Source organism: Nilaparvata lugens, chromosome 10 (assembly GCF_014356525.2).
Source record: "Nilaparvata lugens isolate BPH chromosome 10, ASM1435652v1, whole genome shotgun sequence".
NCBI classification, from domain to species: domain Eukaryota; kingdom Metazoa; phylum Arthropoda; class Insecta; order Hemiptera; family Delphacidae; genus Nilaparvata; species Nilaparvata lugens.
The window spans coordinates 794,693-821,021 of NC_052513.1; the positions used below are offsets into that span (position 1 = coordinate 794,693).

A 26,329-nucleotide genomic window follows, 5' to 3' on the forward strand; every position below is an offset into this window, starting at 1 on the left:
GATTTCAGAATCTGTGTATTTTTCCTTGTATTTAAAGTGTAAATCGTGGAATCAAATAGTATCCTATGACACAACCTGCAGTATGAATTGGAATAATTAATTATAAATTCATAATGAATAATTGGAATTATGAATAATATGCCATTTTTGGGAATGAGCCTGGGGTGCCTTTCCTTATGAAGTGAATTGTACATGATGACTGATAAATGGAATAAAACAATGAAAATCGATACTGATAAAATAATAGTTAGTAGTAACCGATTTGATGGTACTGTCGAGATAAACCGAAATCGAAATAAATTGTAGGTGAATATTCTCAACTGGTGAATAAATTGTAGGTAATTAACTCACCCTCATACATTGAAGAGATGCGTTGATGGGTGGTGGCATATACACATCTAAATTACTATTGTGGTTCTTAATTTTGTTTGGAGGAAAGCTTTTGACTGAAGGGAAGCGTTTGATTATTCAAAACAAATAATCATTGAGGTCACTGTCAGAAACAAATTTATTCACAATTTCATAAAATGCAAACTTAAAAACAGTTATGAATACACAACTTACTGTTAATAGATAGTGAAAGGTTAGGAGTTTTGAGTGGAATGGATGTCAATGTTCCATATAAAATAAATAAAAAAATAAAAATGTAAAGATATGTGAATAAATAATGCTCCTGGCAGTCTTAGAGAGGGTGTGAAACTCGATTTATTTCTTCTTTGCTGGCGCAGTTACGTTGAACTTGAAAAATATGATGTCTCCATCCTCCACCACATAGTTTCGGCCCTGTTGTCTGTATTTTCCGGCACTCTGGAAATAAATAGAAATCCAAACATTATTAAAAATCTCAAATTAAAATTTTCAGACAATTTAATGTTCTAGATTGTGAACCACTCATAGTTAGTAAAGTGGAGGAGTGGTATGCTTTAACTTTGCTCATAACTCTTGTTAATTTATTGTATACGAACCAAAACCAAATAAATCTATCCATTTATTTTTTGTAAATCATCTATCTATTGGTGAATCCAGCAATTCGTATTGTGTTATACATTTATGCCTCTACTTCGCTCAAATTCTTATAAATCATTTTTGTAATAAATGTGCTAATAAAAACCAACTTTATCCAGGTTCTACTTTATAAATTTCATTCATCAATATTAGTTATCTACTATAGATCTATTAATCTTCACTTTGTTATTTGGGCCTACTTTTACGTAATAGTATATTACGCTACAAGCACAGAAAGTTAGTGTTTACGGTATGAGAACAGTTCCCCGGGTGAGGCTTGCCGAACCCGTGAATATGTTATCCGAAAACCCTAAACACCTTTCTGAGAGAGTCGCGTACGATATTTTTCGCCACACTACAGGTATAGCTGACGCCAAAAAGTTAGGCGATTTCGTGGGTCTCTTGTGCGTTCCAACAGCTGATGTTGTTGTCATCTAGCTTGGCTTAGGTGATGATTTTTAAATCAAAAGAGACAATAAATAGATGCATTGCATCAGCTGTGAGTAGGTTATTCAAGTCATCTCTAAGCTCCGCCCTGGCTTGGAATAACTATCCGAAAATCCGATACATTAGCTCTCAATGCTAAGTACCATTTCTCTTTCACCTTTCTTAGTTCCATGTTAGCGGCCGGAAAGGGTACTCTTTCCGGCCTTAGCCGGAGAGAAATCTGTTCTGACGTCAGATGAGAGTCGTCTGCAAACAAGGTCTTTCAGATCTACTTAGGGACGGAAAACAGCTGCTTTCTGTGCAGTGTGGTGAAATAGAATATTTTGCACCTAGAGCAGAAAATGAGAAATCGGTTTCCAGGTCCGAGGCCAAGGACTAGAAAAGATTGAGAGCCGGAAGAACATTTTTGCCCATGGTGCGAACAATATTTTTTGCCACACTACTGGTATTGCTGACAAAAATAAAGAATACTTGTTATTGTACCTATCTCTTGATTTTAGTAGTAGAAGATTTGCAGTCAGGATTTCAGATTCTTTTAAAATTTCACTTGGAATATCACGGGCGTCATCATCATCAAGCATTTTTGAAAATTCGGAATGCGCTAATCAACAATAAATAATTGAATAAAAGTGGTTGCGAAGCGAATGCTGAATTAGTTTGATTCGAAATTCAAACTGAAATAATGGCGACTTCAGATGGAGAAAGTTGACTCTCGCCCGATCTAGTGGATGACTACGGACTTATAACTACGGACTTCCATGTTAGCGGCTGGAAAGAGTACTCTTTCCGGCCAGAAACTTGTTTCTTACGTCAGACGAGAGTTGTCTGCAAACAAGGTCTTTCAGTTCTACGTAGGGACTGGAAAACAGCTGCTTTCTGTGCAGTGTAGCAAAAAATAATAATTGAAAATCAATGCACTCTTTAATTTTCAGATTAAGTTATCAAATTTTCACAAAACTGTTAGTTTTCATTATGCTATTGTTTATTTTGTTTAATTATCTAAGTATATTTTGTAATGCTGTTTTTTGCAATGGGTCTGTAGAGACCTAACACAAGAATGAATAGAAATGCTGTTTTCAGCAATGGGTCTGTAGTGACCTAGCACAAGAATGAACAGAAATACAGTTAATCAATTTATTTCATTTCATTCATAGTACAAAACACTATAATCATAATATAATTATTATAACCATCAAGGAAAACTAAGCTGGGCCTGTACCATTCCACTCCAAAATTCCAATAAAAGTTAATGTTGTCAGAGTATTATTAGGTTATGAAATCATACATCATTTGTTTAGATTTGTATTTGGAAATTGATTAATCTGATAAATTCAAAATTGTAGTAGATAAATTTTTTGGACTCAAAATTGTGTACGAATAATATTATCATTTAAGTTACGTAAGTAGCATAACCTTTAGACTGTGTATTCTAAATTAAGGTTTGAAACAGTTTTGGGCAAATGCCTGTTGTTTTTACCTGAATTGTATTTGCATATGAATAAATAAATAAATCATTGTTTCGCCACTTAATTTTCGGTCCAGGAATAATTATTTGAAAAAATTGAATCAATATTTTACATTACAAAGAGTTCGAAACATTTTGTATAAAAATGAATATTAGAGGGATGCTTTGATATTCAATTTTTATTGTATCAATCCATCTAAAGCTTGAGTAATTTCCGGATATCACTGAAATGTTGAGAAACCCCTGCTCTTACTTTAATCTTGCTTTGATTTAATTATTTGTTACCTTGCATGCTGCTTCAGACCCTTCCTCCTTGAAATCTTCATAATGCATAACTTCAGCCATAATGAATCCTCTTTCAAAATCTGTGTGGATTCTTCCAGCTGCCTGGGGAGCTTTTGTGCCTTTCTGTTCACCAAAACAAAACAATTTCACAAAATAAAATCATGAAATATTTTAATAATATTTTAATTGTGTTTTGTGTATTATTGAATAAATAAATAACAGAATAAGTTAGTTAGATTTTTATACTTCGATAATTTTCATTAAACTGTGCTAAATTACATCATTATACAATTATTCTGTTTTATTATACTGATATAGTTTTGTTTGAGTAGTTTTATGAATAAGATGAGAATTGGAAAAATATGAATAAGGTGAGTTAATTCTACAACATATCAGAACAGTATCTAGTTAATATTAATTTTTATAGATTCATTGAAGATTTGTCAGAATATCTACAAATACCCATCTTCTATTGTTTCATTTCACACAATATACATCATGGTAATATAGCCTACAATACAATAGACACAAGGATGAAAATTGTATTAATTATAAAAATAAAATATAACTTAAAACTTATATTTAAGCGTACAGTGTTTAGTTTAAAAATTTCTAGTTTTATTCAAAATTTAGACTTTTTGAATAATTACTAAGTCACTGTTCTAGATTTTTTGATTTTAGACTCTAATAGTATCTATTTGATTCAAAATTTACTCGTTTATAAAAGTATTGAAGAACGTAAATTGTATTTTGAAAAGTGAAATTGACATAACCAACATTTTGATTTGGACAGTATAGTATAAATTGGAAATGGGACAGTTTTGAGCATGAGCCTCTTGTGCCTTTCCTCGTCTTAAGTATTTGTACACAATTTGATAAATAATTTCTTGAGGCGAGACCATATTGGGAGTTTTTCAGACGTTTTCCGGCACGGCAGGAAGCTCTCAGATTGGCTGATTCCCGAACGCCAACTCAGTCAGCCAATTGGAGAGCTTCTTGCCCTGCAGACTCGTCTGAAAACGCCCAATAAGGTCTCATCCTTATTCTTGCAAAAGACGTTGACTTGAATTCTAATATTTCTATTTGCTAAGTATAAATTTTATGCTAAGTATTGCAAGTGAAAGTTCTTTAAAGTTCTGTGGACTCAAGCGAAATTAATCTTAGCACAATGCTGAGTAGTAATATGTTTGGCTAGCTACACACACATCGATTTTTAGACGTACGAATTTTAAATTCTATTAGATTAAACAGACGATGTTTGGCAAGTTCCGTTTCATCTGACAGAATTAATATGGACGGCAAAAAACCGATGTGTATATAACTGGCTGTGGGTGTAATTCGGAATAAAAGTTCGTACGGTACTGGCTGAAACTAATAATAATCACGAAGTACGAATTTTTGCCGTCCTAATAAATTCTATTAGATTAAACAGCCTATGTTTGTCAAGTTACGTTTCATCTGATAGAATTCATATGGACGGCAAAACATAGAGCGTCCAAAACTGGTTTTGGGTGTGATTCGGAATAAAAGTTCGTACGATACTGGATGAAACTACAGTCGAACCTCTGTATAACGAATTCGATTATCCTGAGAAAAAATTCGCTGCCGAGAGGTATTCGTTATTGAGAGGTTCTGTCAAGAAAACTGCCACGATCCTATGGATCTCATAATATCGTATCACGGCGGTTAATAAATGAATATGGTACATAAAACATATCGCGAACGTAGGTAGGGTACCTATTAGGCCAATCAATATTAATATGGAAATTTGAAAATTCATGCTGTTGAAAAAAAACATGTTTTTTGAATATTTGTAGAACGTAATAAGTAAGTAAACTCACCAATTTATTTCCAGAAAGCTTCATTTGTACTATTAGTGGAGTTTAATCAAAGTACATACTCTGTAGCAATATTTTTCAACTTTTTACACTACTATTAGATTGAACGCGAAATACGGTTATTTTGTCAATAACTACACTATAAATACTAAAGTAACTCAAAAAAATTCCCTATTTTTTTGTTTTATATTAGAAAAAGTGAGTGATATCGGTTGAATTAGGCATTGAAAAACATCATGTTCGATAAACGACTCACATCTATTCAAACAGTCGGACATGTCTGGTACACTATTTTTCAGTTTTAACCCTAACCTAATAATTTTGAAAGCCTCTAGAACTTGCATTCAATTTCCGACATGTGTTTCACCCTCTATTGACTGTCTACCACTCTATCTTCTTCCTAACTAAATTGCCATTATTTTTAGTCTATTGACCTTTCTGCTGAAACTAAAGAATTCCTTGAAAATGACCATCTGCTTCCTATACACACTACATTTTGAATGTTGAAGTCAAGAGAAAACTTTGTTGTTGAGAGGTCTGAAATTCGTTAAATAGAGGTGAATGAGCAGCAAAAACTCTAAAATGTCATTGTACCAGGTAAAAATTCGTTGTGTGGAGGATTTTGTTAAGTGGAGGATCGTTATAGAGAGGTTCGACTGTAATTAATAATCACTAATTGAGTGTCATGGTTAGTACCTGAATAGTCCAAGCTTTCACTTCATCAGCTCCAGCCGTAAAAAAGTATTGTAAACGTAAGGCTTTGTATCCTTGAACGATGATCTTTTCCAAAGCACTGAAATTCAAACACAAAAATTATAAAATAGATTGAAACAGAGTTTGAATAAAACGTTCCATAATAAGCAATGAAATAGTTTTCCAATAAGATTATGCTATATTGTAATTATTAATATTAAATTTATCATCATGATTGAGTTCGAATAGATGAGAACAACAATTTCTACCTCAATTGTATTTATTGTCTATGAGTGTGAGTGTACTAGTACTATGTGTATTAGTGTGAGTGTACTAGTACTATGTGTATTAGTGTGAGTGTCAACGCTCCAGTTCCCTATGACACCATGGGCTGTTGATATTGAAGGCGAAATAGTAGGGACATGAATTGCAGTATCTTCAAAGACGCTAGATACGAAAAAATAACTTTCTGGATGGAGGTTGGTCTGCGGTTTTTTAAATTACAACAAAACCGGAGGTCTTATCAAAAATCGTTACACATAAGTTTCTGCGCCTTGTTTCAAAGAACTTGCATACCAAATTTCATCCAAACCGGACAATAACTGCGGTACAAACAAACAAAAGCCGATCGAGTCGAAACTAATACCTCAGCTTCGCTTCGGTCAATAAACCTTCGCTTCGGTCAATAAACCTTCGCTTCGCTTTGGATTAAGAAATGAGAATGAGACCATTAATTTTCAGGCTAATTTTAGGTGGGTCTCATCTTGTTTTAAATCTCGCAAAAGTCAGTTACGGTTAGTGAAGCTGGCCTCAGGCAGTAACCCTTCCATAGAGTATTTCTATAATTTATCCAAGCTGAAGTATAAAGATAACTGCAGTGTGAGGATGAAAGTACAGATTAAATAAAATAAATAAATAAATGCTTTATTCAACCAATAAAAATAAATTACATTACTGCAATAGATTGCAGTAAGAGTCTGGAAGAGACTAGGTCGAGATAGAGATACCTCAATGTAACACAAATAGCTACATCTATCTCTACCTCCTCACTCCTCAAAGTGACACAAAATTACATACTCAATGTAGGACAAATACCTCCCTCAACCTCTATCTCTACCTCCTCGCTGAAGCTAGTTGAGGGACATCGCCGGTTCGGCGCGGCTGTCTTGCGGTGGATCAGAGGTGGTGGACTCGGCTGGAATGCTCCCTAACTCGTAATTCAAGTCTGTATGTGTGTGTGTGTGTGTTTCTCTCTTTCTTCCTTCTTTCTTTTCTTTCTTTTTTACTTCTTCCCTTACTTCTACCGGAATATTCTATGGATTTGGACTAAAAATTCTCAACTGTATTCACTTTTCTCTTCTTCCTTTTGCATAACCCTTTTACGAACTTAAATTCGAAAAGAGTTCAAGTTTTCACTTCTTTCCTTTTTTTTATTATATTTATATATTTTTTCTAAGTTATTGTTTTCTTTTTACTTAAGTTCATGGTTTTATGATGTTGTTTTAGTTGTAACTTAGAATTGTATAGAGGGTTAAGTGTAAGAGAGGGCCCGGCTGCGCCCTAACTTCACCCTCCTAGGTTTTTAATAAAGGCAGCGATTCCTCACTCCATGGTTACCTATAATTTATATCATTGACCGAGCAAAGTGAGGTCTAAGATTCAAGTCGACGGTTTGGCATTTCTCTTAATGTTTAAATGTTTATATGTTGCGCATTTATGGCGAAACGCGGTAATAGATTTTCATGAAATTTGACAGGTATGTTCCTTTTTTAATTGCGGGTCGCCAACCAACCATTGTACGCCAACCATGTATATACATGGTTTTTGGAAATGTTGCATTTCAAGGATAATAATTATAAAAGGAAAAAGGAGCCTCCTTCATACGCCAATATTAGAGTTAAAATCGGACTATAGAATTATTCATCATAAATCAGCTGAAAAGTGATTACACAGATGTGTGGAGAAGCCAGTCTATTGTTGTATTTCCATAAGGTCTATAGTTTCAATCAGGTACTTGTGGATGAGAATACTGTGTGAGGTCTACTGTTCACAGAACTACTAGTTATCAAATGATATTGGAATATCATTTATCTAAGCTGGAGTATACAGTATTCATAGCACAATACATCATTCTTTTATATGAAGTGAGATTGATATACGAGGGTAAGTCAATTATTATCCGCAATATAGGTGTATTTTTCTTCATGTTGGTTGGACTGTTGATTTGCATTGATAATATTTATTCTTTATTCATTTGTGCTCATATCTAGGCTAGTTTCAAACAGCTATTTCAATTCCATCATCACTGGCATGTTGTTAATTATGGCAGCTACACTATTCATTTGCACCAAATAAGAGTATAACGATTAGTGAGCCAACCGTTTTTCGTGGTAGAAGAGTGGACAAAATTTATTGAATTTCATTCATAAACACTCAGTTATGGTAAGACACTATTTCCGTATAGCACTGAAAGTTTTGATGAATTTCCCCCCTGATACACCTTCCGACCTCGGAAGATGGTTCACTGAACGTTGGTGCATATGACAAGTGGAGCGGCCATGATGGAATAAAAATATCAGTTTAAAACTAGCCTAGATATAAGCACAAATGAATAAACAATAAATATCATCAATGCAAATCAACAGTCCAACCAACATGAAGAAAAATACACCTATATTGCGGATAATAATTGACTTACCCTCGTATTATATCAATCTCACTTCATTTAAAAGAATGATTTATTGTGCTATGAATACTATATACTCCAGCTTAGATAAATGATATTCCAATATCATTCGATAATGATAATATAAATGATAGGTAACCATAGAGTGAAGAGGTAGAGGTAGAGATAGAGGTTGAGGGAGGTTTTGTCCTACATTAGGTATGTAATTTTGTGTTACTTTGAGGAGTGAGGAGGTAGAGATAGAGGTAAGCCTATCTATTTGCGTTACATTGAGGTATCTCTATCTCAACCTAGTCTCTTCCAGAGACTAGGAAAGCGAAGAATACGCAAGGAATACATCATCAACGCGAATGAACAGTGCTACCAACATGAACAGAAATACACCTTCATTGCGGATAATAATTCACTCACCTTCGTAGAAGAAAGAATAGAAAAGTATTTCAACTGAAACTATATACAGTACTATACTACAGTATTTTCAACTGTATTTCAGTTTTCAACTGAATTCACATAAAATTAGTTAAGATTTAGTATTACATGAAAAATTTATTGAAATCTACGCACCTAGTGGCTTTGTTCTCTTCTAGAAACTTTTCCCTTTCTCCATCGAGCAGCTCGGTGAGTTTATTTTCGAGCACACCTGAGAAAGGAATGATGTTTGCACCAGGGTCATGCTTGTCAACCCACTCCTTAATCTTGATCAACCTGAAACCACATAGGATTAGCTGTATCAATGCAAAACACCAATTTCATCTCAAATACTGTATTAGGCGAGATAAAGTTATATTTATCCATAATGAAAACACCAGAATATTGCCTGATATTACGAGTTTATTTTATTTTTAGTATTACTAGAAAAATTACAATCATGTTTCAACACCTATGGTGTGATATTCAGTGTCCAGTGTCACATTGAGATACTGGAGATGACGTCATAGGTGTCGAAACATGTCTGTAACTTCATCACAAAATAATTCGTAATATTAGACAATATTATAGTTTTTTCATTACCAATTTTATTCCACAAATTTTTCTTGAAATATATTCTCAATTTCAACTTATAACATGAAATACGATTAGATTATCTGTTTAAATGTAAATCACTAATATTATTTCATAAAAGTTTCTTGCAACATATTCTAAATATAAATTAATCTTATCATTCTAAATTATCAAAAAATTTAATGCCGCTCCCACACTCTTGCCAAGTGCGTATAAATGAAGACGAGAGTGTAGATGGCTAATATACCAGCGTTCGCCTTCACTTGCCTATATGCCAGCAATAAGGTTAGCCATATGGCAAGCGACTCGGCCAGCCACTTGGCGAGAGTGTGGAGCTGGCATAAAGCGATTTGTGCGCTTGTGAGCATGATACTTGTAGATATCTTGTTTACACACTTAATTAATTAATAAATTAATTTATTTTATTTGTTTACAATGCAAATGACACTAATGTAATAACATTGGTAGATAAAATAATAAGGTAGTCCTTGTGCTATTTTTCTTCCAAATTATAGGTGACAAAATAATCATGATAATTGGCATGAGTCTTAAAAATGGATTTGATCACTTGAAGGTCCAGTAATTAGAATTTAGAACAATTATACTAGAAGCTCTTATGACGGATGGAAACTGATGAGGGATTGCATTTGTTTAAATGCTAATCAATAAATAATAATTATTATAAAATTGAAATCCAAAGTAGAATTCTGTAAACCATCACAAAGACTTCTGCTACCGCAAATATTTACTGAACTGTTATTAATTTAAACCCATTTTGCAACAAATTCTGAATGAATTTATTCTTTATGACTAGTATTTTAAAAGGGACAGTTTTTGACATGAATCTTTCCAGGAGTAGAGTAACTTTGCATTATGAAATAAATAATTTAGTACGAGTGATAAAGATTTTCCTACCATTTGTTCTTCTTCCTAATGTAGTCTTTTTCCGAAAGGTTCACTAGGTACATGCAGGGTTTAGTCGTGAGGAATGTATGTCTGTTGAGGATTTCCATCTGCAAATACAAACAACAATTAGTTCGAATTTCCTTCAGAATTCAAGACTGAGCAATAATAAAATAATAGTATTCGTGAAATTAAACTGTTGATTAAAGACCGTAACATTTCAAACTCAGATAGGTCAGCTGCTTGTTTAAGCCCGGAATAAAACTCATTATAATAAAGTCTTAGTAAACCTAGATTAGCTGAAACGAAGATGATGCTTATGGGCCTTTAAGTACCAAACCAAGAAACCCTGTCTTGTTGACCAAGCGAAGTGAGGTCTAAGATTCAAGTCGACGGTTTGGCATTTCTCTTTTAATGTTTAAATGTTTGAATGTTTATATGTTTATATGTTGCGCATTTACGGCGAAACGCAGTAATAGATTTTCATGAAATTTGATAGGTACGTTACTTTTTTAATTGCGCGTCGACGTATATACAAGGTTTTTGGAAATTTTGCATTTCAAGGATAATATAAAAGGGAAAAGGAGCCCCCTTCATACGCCAATGTTAGAGTAAAAATCAGACTAAAGAATTATTCATCATAAATCAGCTGACAAGTGATTACACAGATGTGTGGAGAAGCCAATCTATTGCTGTATTTCCATAAGGTCTATAGTTCCAATCAGGTACTTGTGGATGAGAATACTGTGTGAGGTCTACTGTTCACAGAACTACTAGTATTTATGTAGCACAGTAGTTGTGCATGATTCAATATACTGTATATTTTAACAAATAAAATGCTGACACTAAACTTATTTTGATATTGTCAAAAACGATTTACTGTTGAAGAAACTCCTTGATTAAAGAAACCTTCAATAGACTGGAGAAACTTCTCATCAGCATCAGGAATTTAATGCATCACACATGAATTAAGTTAATAATTAAAATATTTATTTAGAAACAAAAAACTGTCTTGATTCCAAGAGAGTTTTATTGTTTGATTACCTCAGCAGCACTCCATTCTCCAAACCGTATCTGTGTCTTTTCTTCAACGAGAAGGTTCTTCGTTTTCACTAGCAGGTCCTAAAAACAAAAATATTTTTTATTCTTTTATTCTTCATTCATTTATACAATAAGAGTACAACATTATCAAAATGATAGGAAGAGAAAAAATAAGGTAATCTTGTGCTATTCCTTTCCCAAATTTAGATATAAGTCAAGGCCCGCCGCAAAGTAGACCAACGCTAATCCACGAAAAGCAACCCACGCCGTGGGATGTTTTGTAAACCATTGCTATAGAAATGGCAATCGTTCAAATGGAATTATCGTTCATAATCAATCAGCTGACAAGTGGATTATTCATTGCATGTATTACACAGATGTCTAGAGAAGCCCAGCAATGGTTTACAAAATATCCCACGGCGTGGGTTGCTTTTCGTGGATTAGCGTGGGTCTACTTTGCGGCGGGCCTAAAGCGGATATGAGTAATCAATTCACAAAATGTTCAGTCCTCAAGTATTTTCACAAAGTAGATTTTCAAATTTAGATGCTTCATTGCAACATCAATTTAAAACAACCTATAAGCTTGAAACATAATGATATAATATCCTACATCTACACATGAATAATTTTATATAAGTTTTTATATAAGTAGGCATACAATGCGAAAATAGTTCTCAACTTGTCTCACAACGAGCTGAGCATATTACTACTTTCACTTCAAACTGTCTGCATTGGTTGAAAGGTAAGCGTTAAGTTTATTCATAAGTAATGCTGGCAGTTTAAAGGGAATCTCACTATAGACTTATCCCGGGTTCAAACCCTCTCACAACCAAAAGTTTTTTAACCAGATCACTCCCGTGTTATCGGATGGACACGTTAAACTGTCGGTCCCGGCTGAAGTATGACAGTCGTAAGGCCCATTGACGGCTTAAATTATATATTCAGGCGGTGGGACCTTCCCGCAAGGGACTCTCCACCAACAAAAGCCATACGAATTTACTTTTACTTTTTACTATAGACTTCATTCTACTCCATTACCTAAGACAATGTGGATGCTGAAACAGCCGAGATGCCTCAAGTACGTGAGTGCATTGCAATTGATCCTAATGCCTGTAACAATAAATATTGTTACAATTATGAGTGATGAGAATTATGCAAATTAGCCTGAGAAGTTAGCCTGTTATAAAAATGGATTTTGCTGTTCTGCCTTTCTGTGTTGTGTTGTGTTGACTCTGTAAGTGTGTGCGTAGAAGCTAGGATCCTAGGAATAACATCAATTTTCCTGGAGCAACAGTCTAGTTCATGAACCTTTGCTTTTTGCGTTGTGTACTGTCGACTCTATAGGTGTGTGTGTAGAAGTTGTGGGAAGATCAACGATTTTCCTAGAATATAAGTCTGGTTCACAACCTTATAAGGCAAGGAATTTATAGCTGCCTAGGAAAAATAGCTGTCACTTGGTGGGAGAATGTATCTTAAATTGTAGTTGTAACGTCCCTTTCTATTGGTAGAAATTTTTCTAGAGAATAGTAACTGCCAATCACAGTTGGTGTTTGGTTAGGTCTATTTAGTATGGACGATCTCACAGCTGTCCACCTCAAGACGAGAAAAGCGTAGTGGACTCACTCAGCGTCTGTCGACTGTCATTAGCAGTACTAAATGTAGTCTGTTCAGAACTTTGTATTAATCATGGCTGCCATGCCAGCTTTAGGCTTTTTTTTTAGTATTTGGCTCTGGAACCTTTTGTTCCAGCAGCATTTTTAGTCTTTTGCCTCTGTAGTCGCTTTAATTGAGAAGAGAGAGAGAGAGTATCAAATTGTCACCTCACAATGGAGATTTTTCTCCTATAACCGCTACTAAAGCGGTGTAAGTACGGGGATCAACGTACGAATCCATCATTTCATGGGTTCATGAACGTGTGTCTGTAAGCCGCTGAGACGCCTCTGAATCGATGGCCGTCCTAGCTTGGGGTATGCTGTCTCCTGTCCATCTGGACGTGTAGAGCTCGATCGCCGAGCCTAGATTCAATTTGAAGAAACAGCTATGAGGTAACAACTTTTTCCAAATTAAACGAACGTCCCAGGAACTCCGGATGTGACAAAATGGGTTTTAGTGACGACAGACTTTCAATCAAGTAAAACGTGCGGAATTAGACTTTTGTTAAATCATAATTTTGAGATATTATTGGGGATAGATAGTTTATTAATTTTATAATTTGGTTTGAGTAATAGATTTTCGGTTGTATCTTTACATTGAAAAGTGAGGCCATATTTTCTCTGTAAGGATCCAGCTGGGAATTTCAGTTTTCTTTAAATTTATAAATAATTATAATCTTCTAACTACTAAAAGTTGAATGAGTACATGAATTTTTAAATGTCCCTTATTGATTAAATTTAATGTTTTGAATAATTCTCATCTTAAAGTTGTAAAGGATCAAATGAAGTTTCAAGGACCCTAACCTTTCCTAAATTTGTTTTGATGACATATATTTTTGAATAGTTTTTTTAAGGTAGTATACCATGATATGATACTTGAGGAATGTTTGTCCTTGCAGCGTTCATGATATAAAGATACTAAATAGTTATTATTGGGGGGGATCATTAATATTTGATAATGTTTTGATAGTGTTTTAAAGTTTCCAAGTGTGTTCAAAATTTAATGTTCTAAGAATTTTATGAATTTTATGTGGATCTTTTCTTAAAATATTTATTCTTATTTATGATTAACTTCTGAGACATATCGATGATAATTTTCAATAATTGCTCTTTTGAAATTAGAGTCCTTTAAGCTTTTATGATTCAATCTAAAACGTTTTAAAATGTAGAGCATACAGAGTAGGTTATTACCGAATTAAGTATATCAGAGATAACTTTCTAAATTTAGTAATTTTATTTTCGGTTTTCATGATTCTTCTTCTTGTTTTATTTGTTGTTTATTGATTTCTTTGTTTTATTAACTTCTTTGTTTTATTAATTGTTGAATTCACTGTAAGAGGTGACAATATAATTGATACCTTCTCTCTATTTCGTTGTCTCTCTTGTCATTTCTGGTTTCCCGTTCTCTAGCACTAGGTATGTTTATCAAGCATCCCTTTTATTAAGTTATATTGTGTGTGCTTCTAAATTCTAAATTCAAAATTAACTTTCTAAATTCAAAGCACGGCACATGCCAATCCTAGAAATTATCCTAATCCCAAACCCAGCAATTTGTGAAAGTTGATTCTATTGAAAATTGCCAATGCAAAATGTACGGATCTTTATTGTTATTGTATATGTGACTTGTAATTTTCGCGTGCTCTATCACCTAGATAATACACTTGAATTATCCGATGGAATTGCAGTATTGTTTATGACTTATATGGGTCATTTCACTTGTTACGATAGCTATCATGCAGTTATATTGATTGTTATGTTGTGCTGTATTTGCAAGATGTTCGTCCGTTTTTCTTAGTATATAGCCGCCACTAGCTCATAACTTCGTAATATAACTTATTACTTGATAAATCATTATATTTATTACTGTACATTTCTATGTTTCGATAAGAAACAGATTTTCCTGTTATTGTACTGTTTTTTGGATGAATAAAATCGTTTCATTTCAATATTTTTTTCAAAATATAGTTTTGTTATTCTATTGCTTTAATATCCAATAATGAAGTCTATAGTGAGGTCATAATTATAATGGCAGTGTTTGATTAGCAATGGTATTGCTATCCTTGTCTATCATTCAACAAAGCGGATAGCGCTATCTCTTTTTGGCATTGCTCTGTTGCCAGATCGTCTTTTAACAATGTAGAATTAATAATTAATTAACAAAAATATTTCATCTTAATTATGAAAATCGAATATGAAATTAATGGAAAATATAATTTATTGCTTAATAAAATATTATTTATTATTTTAAACAAGAATGAACAGTTAATATTACATCAATAAACCTGTATCAGCTACCGTCTATAGTAGGCATCGCAAGACTAAGGATCGGCAACGTTGTTTTCCTATCTTTCTTCACTGCCATTATAACGTGGACCTCACTATGTTTCAAATATATTTCTGTTTCAAATATAGCTTTGTTATTCTATTGCTTTAAAATCCACTAATACATTCTAGAAACTAATTATTAAACTAAAATTGCATTTACCTCTCTATATGTGTTATTATTATGAGACTTTGTATTTTTTGTATAAAAGTATTTGAGTATTAAAAAATTACTGATTCATAAAACACTGAAGACAAATAAATTTATTAATGCAATTTTGCTGAGAATTAAAACATGTATGGCTGAAAAATATTAATTGGAGTATGAAATGTAATTTGGAATAATTGACTCACATATTCGGGTTTCAGCTTCTTGTCATTGCCTCTGAGCACAGTTCGTTCCAGTTTCTCGATATTCGTGTTCAAGTATTCGACGTCCTTTTTTACCAGTTCGTCGACAATAATTTCGAGATCTCGAACCGGATCGACTTCTCCCTCCACGTGAGTCACGTCCTCAGAGTCGAAAGCTCCTGAAATTCATCAATTCAATTATTATCATGATGTTTCGGAACCCACATACAACTGCAGATCATATAATTCTGTCTGGAATTCCTGTCAGAATTTCTGGAATTTTATGACTAGCGAAATTTGATTTCGCTATTTGGGTATTTTTGGTACACTATTTGTGTATTTTGTGTATTTAGATATTGCTATAATCGGTATTTGCATAATGTCTCAACATGATTTCAAATAGAATTCAAACATAATTGAAGAGCTCCATCCGAAACCTGATCAGACTCTTTTTGGTTACTGGAAATATAATTTCAAACAACAAAAAATCGTAAAAATATATTCAAAAACAATTTTTGAAAATAATATGTATTTTTTCTAATGTTGTATTGACCTTCAGCAACAAAATAATATACTCTAAGCTTATAGTGATCCAGCAACAGTTTTCTTTTCAAATTTGTCAAAAAAATTATGTTTTTGAATTACTTTACATCTTTAAATTGAAATATTCTATTTCTACAAAACGTATTATAAGAGCAGATAAATCAGACGAAATTAATTGGATAATAATTTAGAATAGTGACCTTATTAATCCATTTGTCAATTCACTGGATTTCAAATTTAATTATATCCTAGTTGTTCAATTTTTCAATACGCTTGTTTTCAATATTGAATTTGGTTCTCGGATCACTCACTATATATTCCAACTTCAATGCGAATTGAAATCTAAGCGAGACAAAATTCTATTGAAACTATCAACTTCCTGCCGTTTCTCTTAGTAGTCATCTTAAAACTTAAAAAAAACCCTGAATTTTATTAAAACCCTGTTATTTAGTCATTCATTCTCAATAAACCCATTAATTTAATCCTGTAAAAGATGTCCATATGTTACATCCTTCCTATTCCTTTCTCACTAAAAGACAAATTAAGGGCTTCGACCTTATCTAAGGGCGAATGAATTGATTCTTCAAGCGTGGGAGTTGAACAATCTCAGTTATATTCCCATCTTTCTTCATTTCTGTTCCATTTTTTGTTTGTTTGCATGCGTGTAAACCAGTTGCTTCCTCTCTTTTGTTGCAGATGATATCATTATTCAGTTTTAGTGAATGACAAAGGATCTCCTTCATGAATGGATTGACTTCCTCAAAACAGATGTTACCGTTTTAAAGCCTATTATTAATTTTCGCCTCTCAATTTTTACCTGCTTTCCCGAGTTCAACGTGAGAATCGCCTCAGGCTATTTCATCATCTCGGGGTTTGCATGATAGAAGTATTTAGTTTGATATTTCATCAAACACATTTTTTGGTAGTGTTTATTTGATTTATGTAAAAAATCATACGGCTTCTGTGAGCATTATCTTTTATTAATTTTAATTTCTTGCGTGTGAAGTTCCTTTGATATTCTTCGGCCATGAATTCAATTTTTGATTTACTAATGGATGTCTATTCTAAAAAAAATACAGTTATAAAAATAATAACAGTTGTTGAAATATTATATTCACTAATAATTATTATGATAGGCAGTTGGAATAATGTAAAACCTAATCATCCAAGGAGAATTCAGAATTAGTGATAACCTTCTTTTGAAATATTAATTTCAAATACTACTATTAATAAAAGTAGTCTAGAATGTTTTTAGCTTGATCCGTTAATTATCTTCAATAGTGTAAATGAATATTAATATTAATATACTGGTATAGGAAGAATTCAATTGTTTAGCATTGATTGTTATTACAGGAATTTCTGAGAGATCGAAGTAATTTAGAAAAATAATCAATGGTTTCCAAACGAATGTAAGCCTGCCGATTTTCATGTAAATTGATATGAAAACACAAATTATAATGGAAAAGTACCACATCACACACAACACAACTGTAGTGTTAAACTTATTTTGTTTTGAACAGAACAGATTGACTAATATTACTTCAAGTATCAACTCTTCCACATATAAACTTATCGTAAATGTAAAACAAAAGGGAAACTCACGACAAAGATGGAAAATGGCATCACAAGCTCTAATATGAGAGAGAAACGCGTTTCCAAGACCCTGTCCTTCGGCCGCTCCTTTCACCAACCCAGCAATGTCAACCACGTTCAAAAATGCAGGCACTTTACTGAAAAAACAACCAGAAAATAATAATTAAAATACATCAAATGATAACAATTTTGTGAATAATAATAAGAAGATTGCCCACCATTAATTCAACTGCTACCGAATCCATTCAATTAGATCTATTGACAAATATTCGTATATTACTGAAACGATAGAGCGACAATAGATTTCTCTCCTGGATAAACTTATTTGTTTCAAAGGCAACTCTTCACTAGTATTTTAAGCGCAGATGATAATGAGGGGATGAATGACAATGCCGCACAAACGCTTCCATTTGTGATGATGAATGAGAGATGATGATATGAAATCTGAGAATTAGCACCCAGCCGACACAAAATAAGAGTGAAATAGAACCCGTATTACCTATAATAAACATATTATTCCATGAAATATATTCGAGATACAAGAAATATTCTCTATTCTACATGATACAAATGGATAATGTATTTACTTGACAATTTACAATGAATATTTATTGTAATTTTTGAAATGATTTTGACACTTGAAAATTGCATGAGTGTTCGAAACTAGTTGTGTATATGTAAAAAGTATAAAGAGGGTACTAGTAATTTCTATAACGATATTTATTGTAATGTATTTACCTGGCAGGCTTATAGTATTCACACAGATAATCGAACCGAACATCTGGCACAGGTACTCTACGTAACTGAAAAATGAGAATCTGTTAGAAATCTACGAGCAGAGAGAAACATAGATTATTAAAAAGATATAAAATATTAACTATAAAATAGATTATAAAAATCAAATTTCAAGTTGATTAGTGATTTAGTTTTGGCGTCTTGCTTAATGAGCTACACAAAACGGTCTTTCCAATTTTATAATAGTATAGTAGAGAATAAAACGACAAGAGGTTTTGATTGTTGAGGGTTTGCAGATTTGACGACTAGTGGTATAGGACTCCCCATAGTTGTCTAGATATGGATCAACTTCACAACTACACTAACTATAGATTTGTCATGTTGGAGAGGATAGAATCAAAACTTTACAAATTACTAACATTTGAAAACAGATTTGCCGGCCAGGAGAGCAGAGACGACTAAGGCGTTGCACTCTTCAGTCTGCTAGTCGCGGGTTCGAATCCCGCCGAATCCCATCGAATAAGCATGGACGTTTGATCATCTCATAAAATCACCCTCTCTCTTCTCATTACCCACTCACAAGCAGAAAGCTCATGTGGGCATCATAAGCAATATAAAAAATAAATAATTTGATGGGAAAGTGCAATGAAGTAGGCTATACTATTTAGACAGCCGTAGAATTTTCATGAAGTGAAATAAAGTATACTATTTAGACAGCCGTAGAATTTTCATCATGCAGAAAAAGATATTGAGAGTCATCTGTAGACTGAGATCAAGGGACTCATGTAAATCATTTTTCAAAGACCTTAAAATACTTACACTTCCTTCCATTTACATTTTCAAGCTAGTAATTTTTGTTAAAGTAAAAATCAATAAGTTCTAATTTTGTACAGATAATCATAAATATAATACTCGAAATAGAAATATTATTACATTGTAATAGCATTATAGCTCATGTAAAGTATTTTTCAAAGACCTTAAAATACTTACACTTCCTTCCATTTACATTTTCCAGCTAGTAATTTTTGTTAAAGTAAAAATCAATAAGTTCCAATTTTGTACAGATAATCATAAATATAATACTCGAAATAGAAATATTATTGCATTTCCAATCCATAGAAATGTAGCTTTTGAAAATACTCCATTTTATTCAGGAATGAGATTCTAATAGGCTGCCAACAGACATTCGAAACATTGAATCAGTCATTCTATTCAAGCAGACAGTCAAAAAATGTTATTAGAGAAAAGCCTATACGCAATCACAGAATTTTATTCACAAGAAAATTGATTTTTTATATATAATACATCATTACCATCCTTAATGATGACTTGACACTTCCTGAATAAATATTTCATTTTTTTTATTGTATGTATCATAGTATTAGTATTAGTACTGACAAGTTACCTGTCAAATGGGATTATTCCCAAACTTGATGTAATGTAATGATCATAATGATAAATGAATAAATAAAGAAATTCACAAAGTCCTTACAAATTTTTAACAATTTGACAACAAATTTCGAATGTGAGAGCAATGAAATACTAAATAGATACTTATTTTCATTAGGATCAATTGTGCAGAAGGGAAAGTTCTCAGCGGCCGCCTGACTTTTGGTGAGGACGTTGAAGAAGGTGGATTTGCCCACATTGGGTACACCGACAATGCCCACTTTCAAGTTGGTGCCCACTCGGCCGAAAAGCGGCTTCACCTCGGGTTCTTCTCCTTTTTTTGGTGCCATGGTTCCCTGAAACAAACATTCATTTCTCAAAATTTCTCCAGTTTATCAAATCTTACATTCAACTCACCAAATCTTTGAATTGTTGAAGAATACATAGCTCTGGCTGAGGCCCAGTTTTTAGGATACTAAGGGCTGTTTGCACAGTAAGGCTCAACTCGAACTTATGCGACTCAGGTCGAGAAGAGACTCGACTCTAGTCGAGAGCATGTGTTTCCAAATGGTGACACTCAGACCAGTCGATTCAAGTCTCCGCGACGGTCACCATTTGAAAACACATCATGATCTCTCTTCTCGACCTGATTTGAGTAAGTTTGAGTTGAGCCTTAGGGTCTCTTCACACTTAACTACTCTACTCTGAAATACGTCCTATAAATGAGTTAAAGACACGAATGTGAACGGGACAGATTCGTAGCTTAGATTTAACATTGGGAGATGTCCTATCAATGACAAAATCCCTAATGTCCTATCAATGTTGAATCCAAGCTTCAAATCTGTCCTGTTCTCATCAGTAGCTTGGATTTAACATTGGGAAATATGACATATTTAAGCGTAGCGTAGCTAAGTGTGAAGAGACCCTAAAAGCTAAAACTGAATTAAATAGAACATTAGGACATATTCCAATATGTCCTATCTACCAATGTTGAATCCAAGCTAATAATCTGTCCTGTTCACATTCGTAACTTGGATTCAACATTGAGAGATAGAACGTATTTCAGCGTCGCGTAGCTAAGTGTGAAGAGACCCTAAAAGCGGAAACTGAATTAAATCAGCTATAGGCTGAACTCAAAATGAATCACTCCATAGCAAACGAGACTTGATATGAATTTAATCCAGTTTGAAATGGAATTTAGTTTGAACTGGCACAGTGCAAACGGCTTCAAGAACCATATGCATCGTCTCGGCAAAACGCAGATACATCAGCTGTTGGTTTAAACCCCGAATGAAACACATTATAATAAATGCGGCCATACTTACACGTGATCGTAGATTAGCATTAAACGTAGATCCATGCTTTTCTTAACGCTTATCTATGTTTATTTGTAGATATGAACACATTTATCTAATTCAGGGTTTAATCCAACAGCTGATCTACCTTCATTTAATGATGCATACGGCCCTTGTTAAATCGAATTGACCATTGGACCTGTAAATTTTACACTATAGATACACTATTTTAATAGTCTTGTAAACAATTTAAGAACGCATTTTGAATGTAGGAGCAATAAGATACAAAATAGATAGCTTACTAATTTTCATTGGAATCATCTAATGGTTCTATTATATTTTATAAGTGTCCTAGAATGGTAACCGGCTTGCTTATCAGTCTTATCATGTTATCACTAATTTTTAAACTATGAGTGGAGATATTTTAGTAAGTCTTATCAATTCATACAAAGAGACGGATTCACGAACACCATTTTCTGCCACTAATAAAAACATTCCACCTCTCATACCAGCCACCACACCTTCGCAACAAAATTAGCCACAAATTCCATTATCTGCAACTGGAAACACTCAACACAACATTGTAATTTCCCACTCATTAAAATGCAATTTTCTTTACACTGCATTTCTGATTAGTTGGGAAATTCAACGCCAACTTTATTCAAACCACGTCTTATCAACAGGCCGCGATCTCGATTGATGATCAACCGGTCAATCCTTAGTGATTTTGAAATGGAAACTAATTAAAAAACGATTGAAATAAGATTTTTCACTATCTACCATCTGTACAGTCTAATTATTTCCATGTAGTAATTGTAGTGGTTTCGTAGTATTTTTGGTGTAGTTATCTGTGGAATGAATAGATCAGCTACTATGATAAAATCGAGTATCGTTTTAGATACGAGTGGAGCGAAATAATGAACGATTGAAAAATAGTTTAATGATATCCAGCGTGTATAGAGCATCTAATCGGTGCTTAGAAGCCGATGGTATGGAGATTATTATAGGAGTGGCATCACTGAGAAGCACGTAGCAAACAATTCGTATTAAAAATAATTATTGTAGACAAATTTGAAAAGAGCATCGAGCCTTCGGGCTGTGATTTCAAATGACTATCATAACGTCTAATTTTCGTACTGCCCCGGCCACAAGACAACAGACTACCATTCGATAAAAATTACCACGCCTTACTATGGTCAAGATCAATCAGAGACGGTTAAGGGCGGGATATCTTCCAAGTGAAGAAAACTCTCGAGAGAAAAAGAGACAAGAATACAAGGGTGAAGGTGGAAGAGACAGGTCTTCCAATAGCGTGATCTAAGTGGAGAAAACACTGAAGGGGAATAGAGTAGGAAGAGACAAGAATAAGAGGGTAAAGGAGGAAGAGACGGACCTCCAATAGCGCGAGAAGAGTGGAGAAAACTCTGGAGAGGAAAAAGAGTTAACAAAGATTGAAAAGAGATGAGGATACAGAAGGGAGAAACGATTCTTCCAATAGCGTGAAGAGAGAGGTGGAAATTCTGAAGAAAAATAACGAGGAAAGGGTGATCAGAGGAGAGGAGGAAGGGTGGAGGAGAAGGATGAGGATTAGGAGGGAGAGAAGGATAAAGAGGAGGAGAAGGAGGAGATGTGGTAGTGGAGGAGGAGGTTGAGAAGAGGAAAGAAGATGAAGTTGTCGATGAAAAAAATGAGGAGAAGAAATGAAATTAGAGGAGCAATGAGTATAGAGTGATGGTCAAAGTCCAAGTACTGAGTGAAATGATAGCTTACACAAAACATGAAATTTGTACCAAGTGATGTACAGGATATGATATGGCTAGAAGAGCCCATTTCACGTTTCAAGAGTACGGTATAATTTACATAGAACGGTCAAGAATTTTTCAGAGAAATATTATGAATTGAAAAAAATCAAGCATATTAAACATGGTTGTAAGAATGTTAGAATTAAGTGTAAAGATTTATACAGACCTAACAAAATATTTATTTATTCATTCCATTTAATGCCAAAAATACATAGTGGAAGAAAAACAGGCTCTTACTATATTCAACACAATTTTGAGAAATATGATCCGAGTTTTCTATGCCAAAGGTTTTTCCATTCCAAGAATAATCCGGAAAAAATCAATGATCAATTAAAAATTTTTAAGGTTTTATAATAAAGCCAATGATTTATCAACAATAAAATATTGAAAAGAGAGATATTATAGAGTTTTACATATTTATTACCAATATAGAATTCTACTCTACCATATTTACTGCGAGTGTATTAGAGAAAATTATTACGAAGAAAAAATAAAATAATGAGGAGGGGAGATCCATGAAAGGGGGAGAAAGAGGAAGAAAATAAGAAATCAAATCCATGAAAGGGGGAAAGAGGAAGAAAATAAGAAATCAACATAATAAATAAGGGGGAAACTAATGAATCGAGAAACAATGAAAAGGAGAAAAAAGATTTAAAAAGAATGAAATGAATCAAAATAATAAGTGAAAATTGAAAAGTAAAAGCGTATAGAATTTGTTAAATACCATTTTTTAATCACTACTGTCTATTTACAAAGAAAGGTTGAGAAAAAACTTTGAAATAAAGAGGAATAGAAAGTAAAACCAGAAACAAGAGAGAGAAATGAGAGCAGACGCCTTGAGCAAGGCCATAGACCAAAGACCAGTCAATTGTCATGGATGACGTTGATCACAATTATTACCATAATCGGATGATCCATGAAAAGGAGACGAAAGAGGAGACAAAAAGAGAGATAATTTGACCGCCCAATCCCCACCCTGAACGATGCACGGTACCCTGCAATTGAATCATATCACCGACATAATGATTCCAATCATTGCACAAGAAATGACCAAAGAGTCGTTTGCATGTAAATGGATCAGCCATAAGAGCTCACAGAAAATTCCGAAAAAAATTAATCATAGGTTGGTGCACCGCTTTAGTCCGCCTCTCCCCGCCCCGCTATGTTTATGGTTATTGGACAATTTTCCAGTTCACTGCTCCATGTTTTGAAATTTCATCGATGGAAATTTTAATGGATAGTGGGGATGAAAAATTGCTGGTCGATGAAAATTTTGAGCGGGAGAATTTAGGATGAAATCGAAATTTATGACTGCTGAGATTAGGCAATTTTTATTAGTCGGTATTGTATTATTCAATGCACCGACATATTACGGATGAAATCAGAAAGATAGAAGAGATCCAGAGACACATTATCAGGGCTGCACTTGGCAAACAAAGACGCTACCCCAGCTCTCTATTATAGCGAGTTCAAAGTACTCAAAATTAGGCAAATTTTGGTAAAGAATTCAATTGTGTATCTGAATAAAAATATAAATCTGTTCATAGCTCATGTAAAAAAGTACAGTTTTCGTTCGCCTACAATTTTTCCTATACCACGAACGGACCTAACTGTGTGTAGGAGGCAATTTGATCATATATGCCATAAATTAATCAATTGTATACCGAAAATTTTCTCATTAACAGGATCTCAAAGTCATCTTTGCAAGTAATAGAGGATTGGATACAATTGCAGGGTGAATTCAATAATATATTGTAGTAATTAAAAACTTCTGTAACCTACCTATATATACTTTTCAATTTTTCTTTTCTTTCTCTTTCTCCTTACATTCTTCTTTTGCCTTTCATACTTCTTTCTCTTCCCTTCTTCTTCTCCTCTCACTCTCTAACATTTATCTTTTCGTGAACATAAAAGTGTTTTACATTTTCCCTTACAAGCTCTATCAGTTTACTACTATGTACCTATGCTAGCTCACAAACCTAGGTATTGCTGGCTTTGTCAGGTAGAAAACAAGTTATTTTCAATTCAAGAGTTAATGTATTAAGGAATCTTATTATGTATTTCTTGCTTGTCTATTATTTTTATGATTCATAGTCTATATTGTATTGTTTTCAATTAGACAAAATAAATTTGAAATTTGAATTTGAAATTGGATTTATGTCTGCTTCCATGAAAGTCAATGAATGAATAAATGAACGGATAGTGAATTTATTGCCAAATACAAGATATATTTTTACAAATAAAAATAATCACTAAAATACAATAGTTTTTGGCATGACTGGAATGCATCATTACCCACAAAAAAATTAGTATATTTTCAAATCAATTAATCACTTGTGATTTGGATTGTTTTGAGATGTAGGCCCCTATGTATTGTAGATTAAAGAATAATATTTACAGCTAGTGAGTAAATTGAGTTGGGATTCATATGGCAGTAGGCTACCTATTTTAATAACATTGGTGTTGCTATCGTGCAACAAAGCAGATAACTTGGCACGATCCTTTTCTAACTTCACAACGTTGCCAGATAGTTTTTATCCTTCCGGCAGTCGCGCTGTTGTAAAAAGTAAAACAGTGTCAGTTTTTTTGCTGTACAAAACTATTGAATGGGGTGGTGTCAGTGAATGAGTCACCTATGCATTCCAAAACTTTCCCTCCATCACTCCACTGAAATGCAGTATCAACCGAGCAATGGTTCAGTCTAAGGCGCGACAGTGCATAAGATAGGGAAAAACTGTATACGGGGACTGTAAACAGACCAATAACACAAAATTGAAGGCTTTGCTTGATGTACCTTATTGGGCTATGAAATGGTAATCATCCAAATGTTCATAGACGTAAAATAATCCAAGAAGATGGAAAAAGTAATTATACAATTAATTAATATGTTTTGACAGTAAACAGAGTACATAAAACTTGGAAAATTGAATGTTGTACAAAATACAACACGCGACTGCTCGTGTGATTGAGTAGGGCGCGACTACCGGAAGTTTAAAGAATGTAAAAATATAATTAACTAACAGAATAGTTTATCTCAATTATGAAAATGTATTATTAAATCATTAAAAATATTTTCACGCGACAAATGAAATATAAGTTGATTGATAATGGTTAACAAGATTGAACTGTGAACATCACATCGGTATCATCTATCTATCATATAAAGAAGCCAGTGCCAAGGCAGAGAATCGGCAACGCTGTTCTATCATTTTCCACTGCCATTATATTGTGCACCTTACTATAGTGAGGTCCACGTTATAATGGTAGTGTTTGATTAGCAAT

The 26,329-nt window shown here is 33.6% G+C and overlaps 2 protein-coding genes across 2 annotated transcripts in view; one reads left to right on the forward strand and one right to left on the reverse strand.

Moving 5' to 3' along the window:
* Nucleotides 1–484: 484 nt before the first annotated feature.
* The window catches only part of LOC111045818 (obg-like ATPase 1), a 56,470-nt gene continuing 30,625 nt past the window's right edge, over nt 485–26,329 (reverse strand). Inside the window, exons 2-11 of the mRNA XM_039436055.1 lie at nt 20,120–20,306; nt 18,565–18,625; nt 17,836–17,963; nt 15,694–15,869; nt 11,369–11,446; nt 10,337–10,434; nt 8,984–9,124; nt 5,737–5,833; nt 3,203–3,325; nt 485–807 (exon numbers count right to left, since the gene is read on the reverse strand). Coding sequence (XP_039291989.1) covers nt 706–807; nt 3,203–3,325; nt 5,737–5,833; nt 8,984–9,124; nt 10,337–10,434; nt 11,369–11,446; nt 15,694–15,869; nt 17,836–17,963; nt 18,565–18,625; nt 20,120–20,300 — 1,185 coding nt within the window. The 5' untranslated portion in view covers nt 20,301–20,306 and the 3' untranslated portion in view covers nt 485–705. The remainder of the gene's footprint in view (nt 808–3,202; nt 3,326–5,736; nt 5,834–8,983; nt 9,125–10,336; nt 10,435–11,368; nt 11,447–15,693; nt 15,870–17,835; nt 17,964–18,564; nt 18,626–20,119; nt 20,307–26,329) is intronic.
* Nucleotides 21,141–26,329, forward strand: part of LOC120353318 (obg-like ATPase 1) — a 10,093-nt gene continuing 4,904 nt past the window's right edge. Inside the window, exon 1 of the mRNA XM_039436580.1 lies at nt 21,141–21,223. Within this exon, the coding sequence (XP_039292514.1) occupies nt 21,141–21,223 (83 nt within the window). The remainder of the gene's footprint in view (nt 21,224–26,329) is intronic.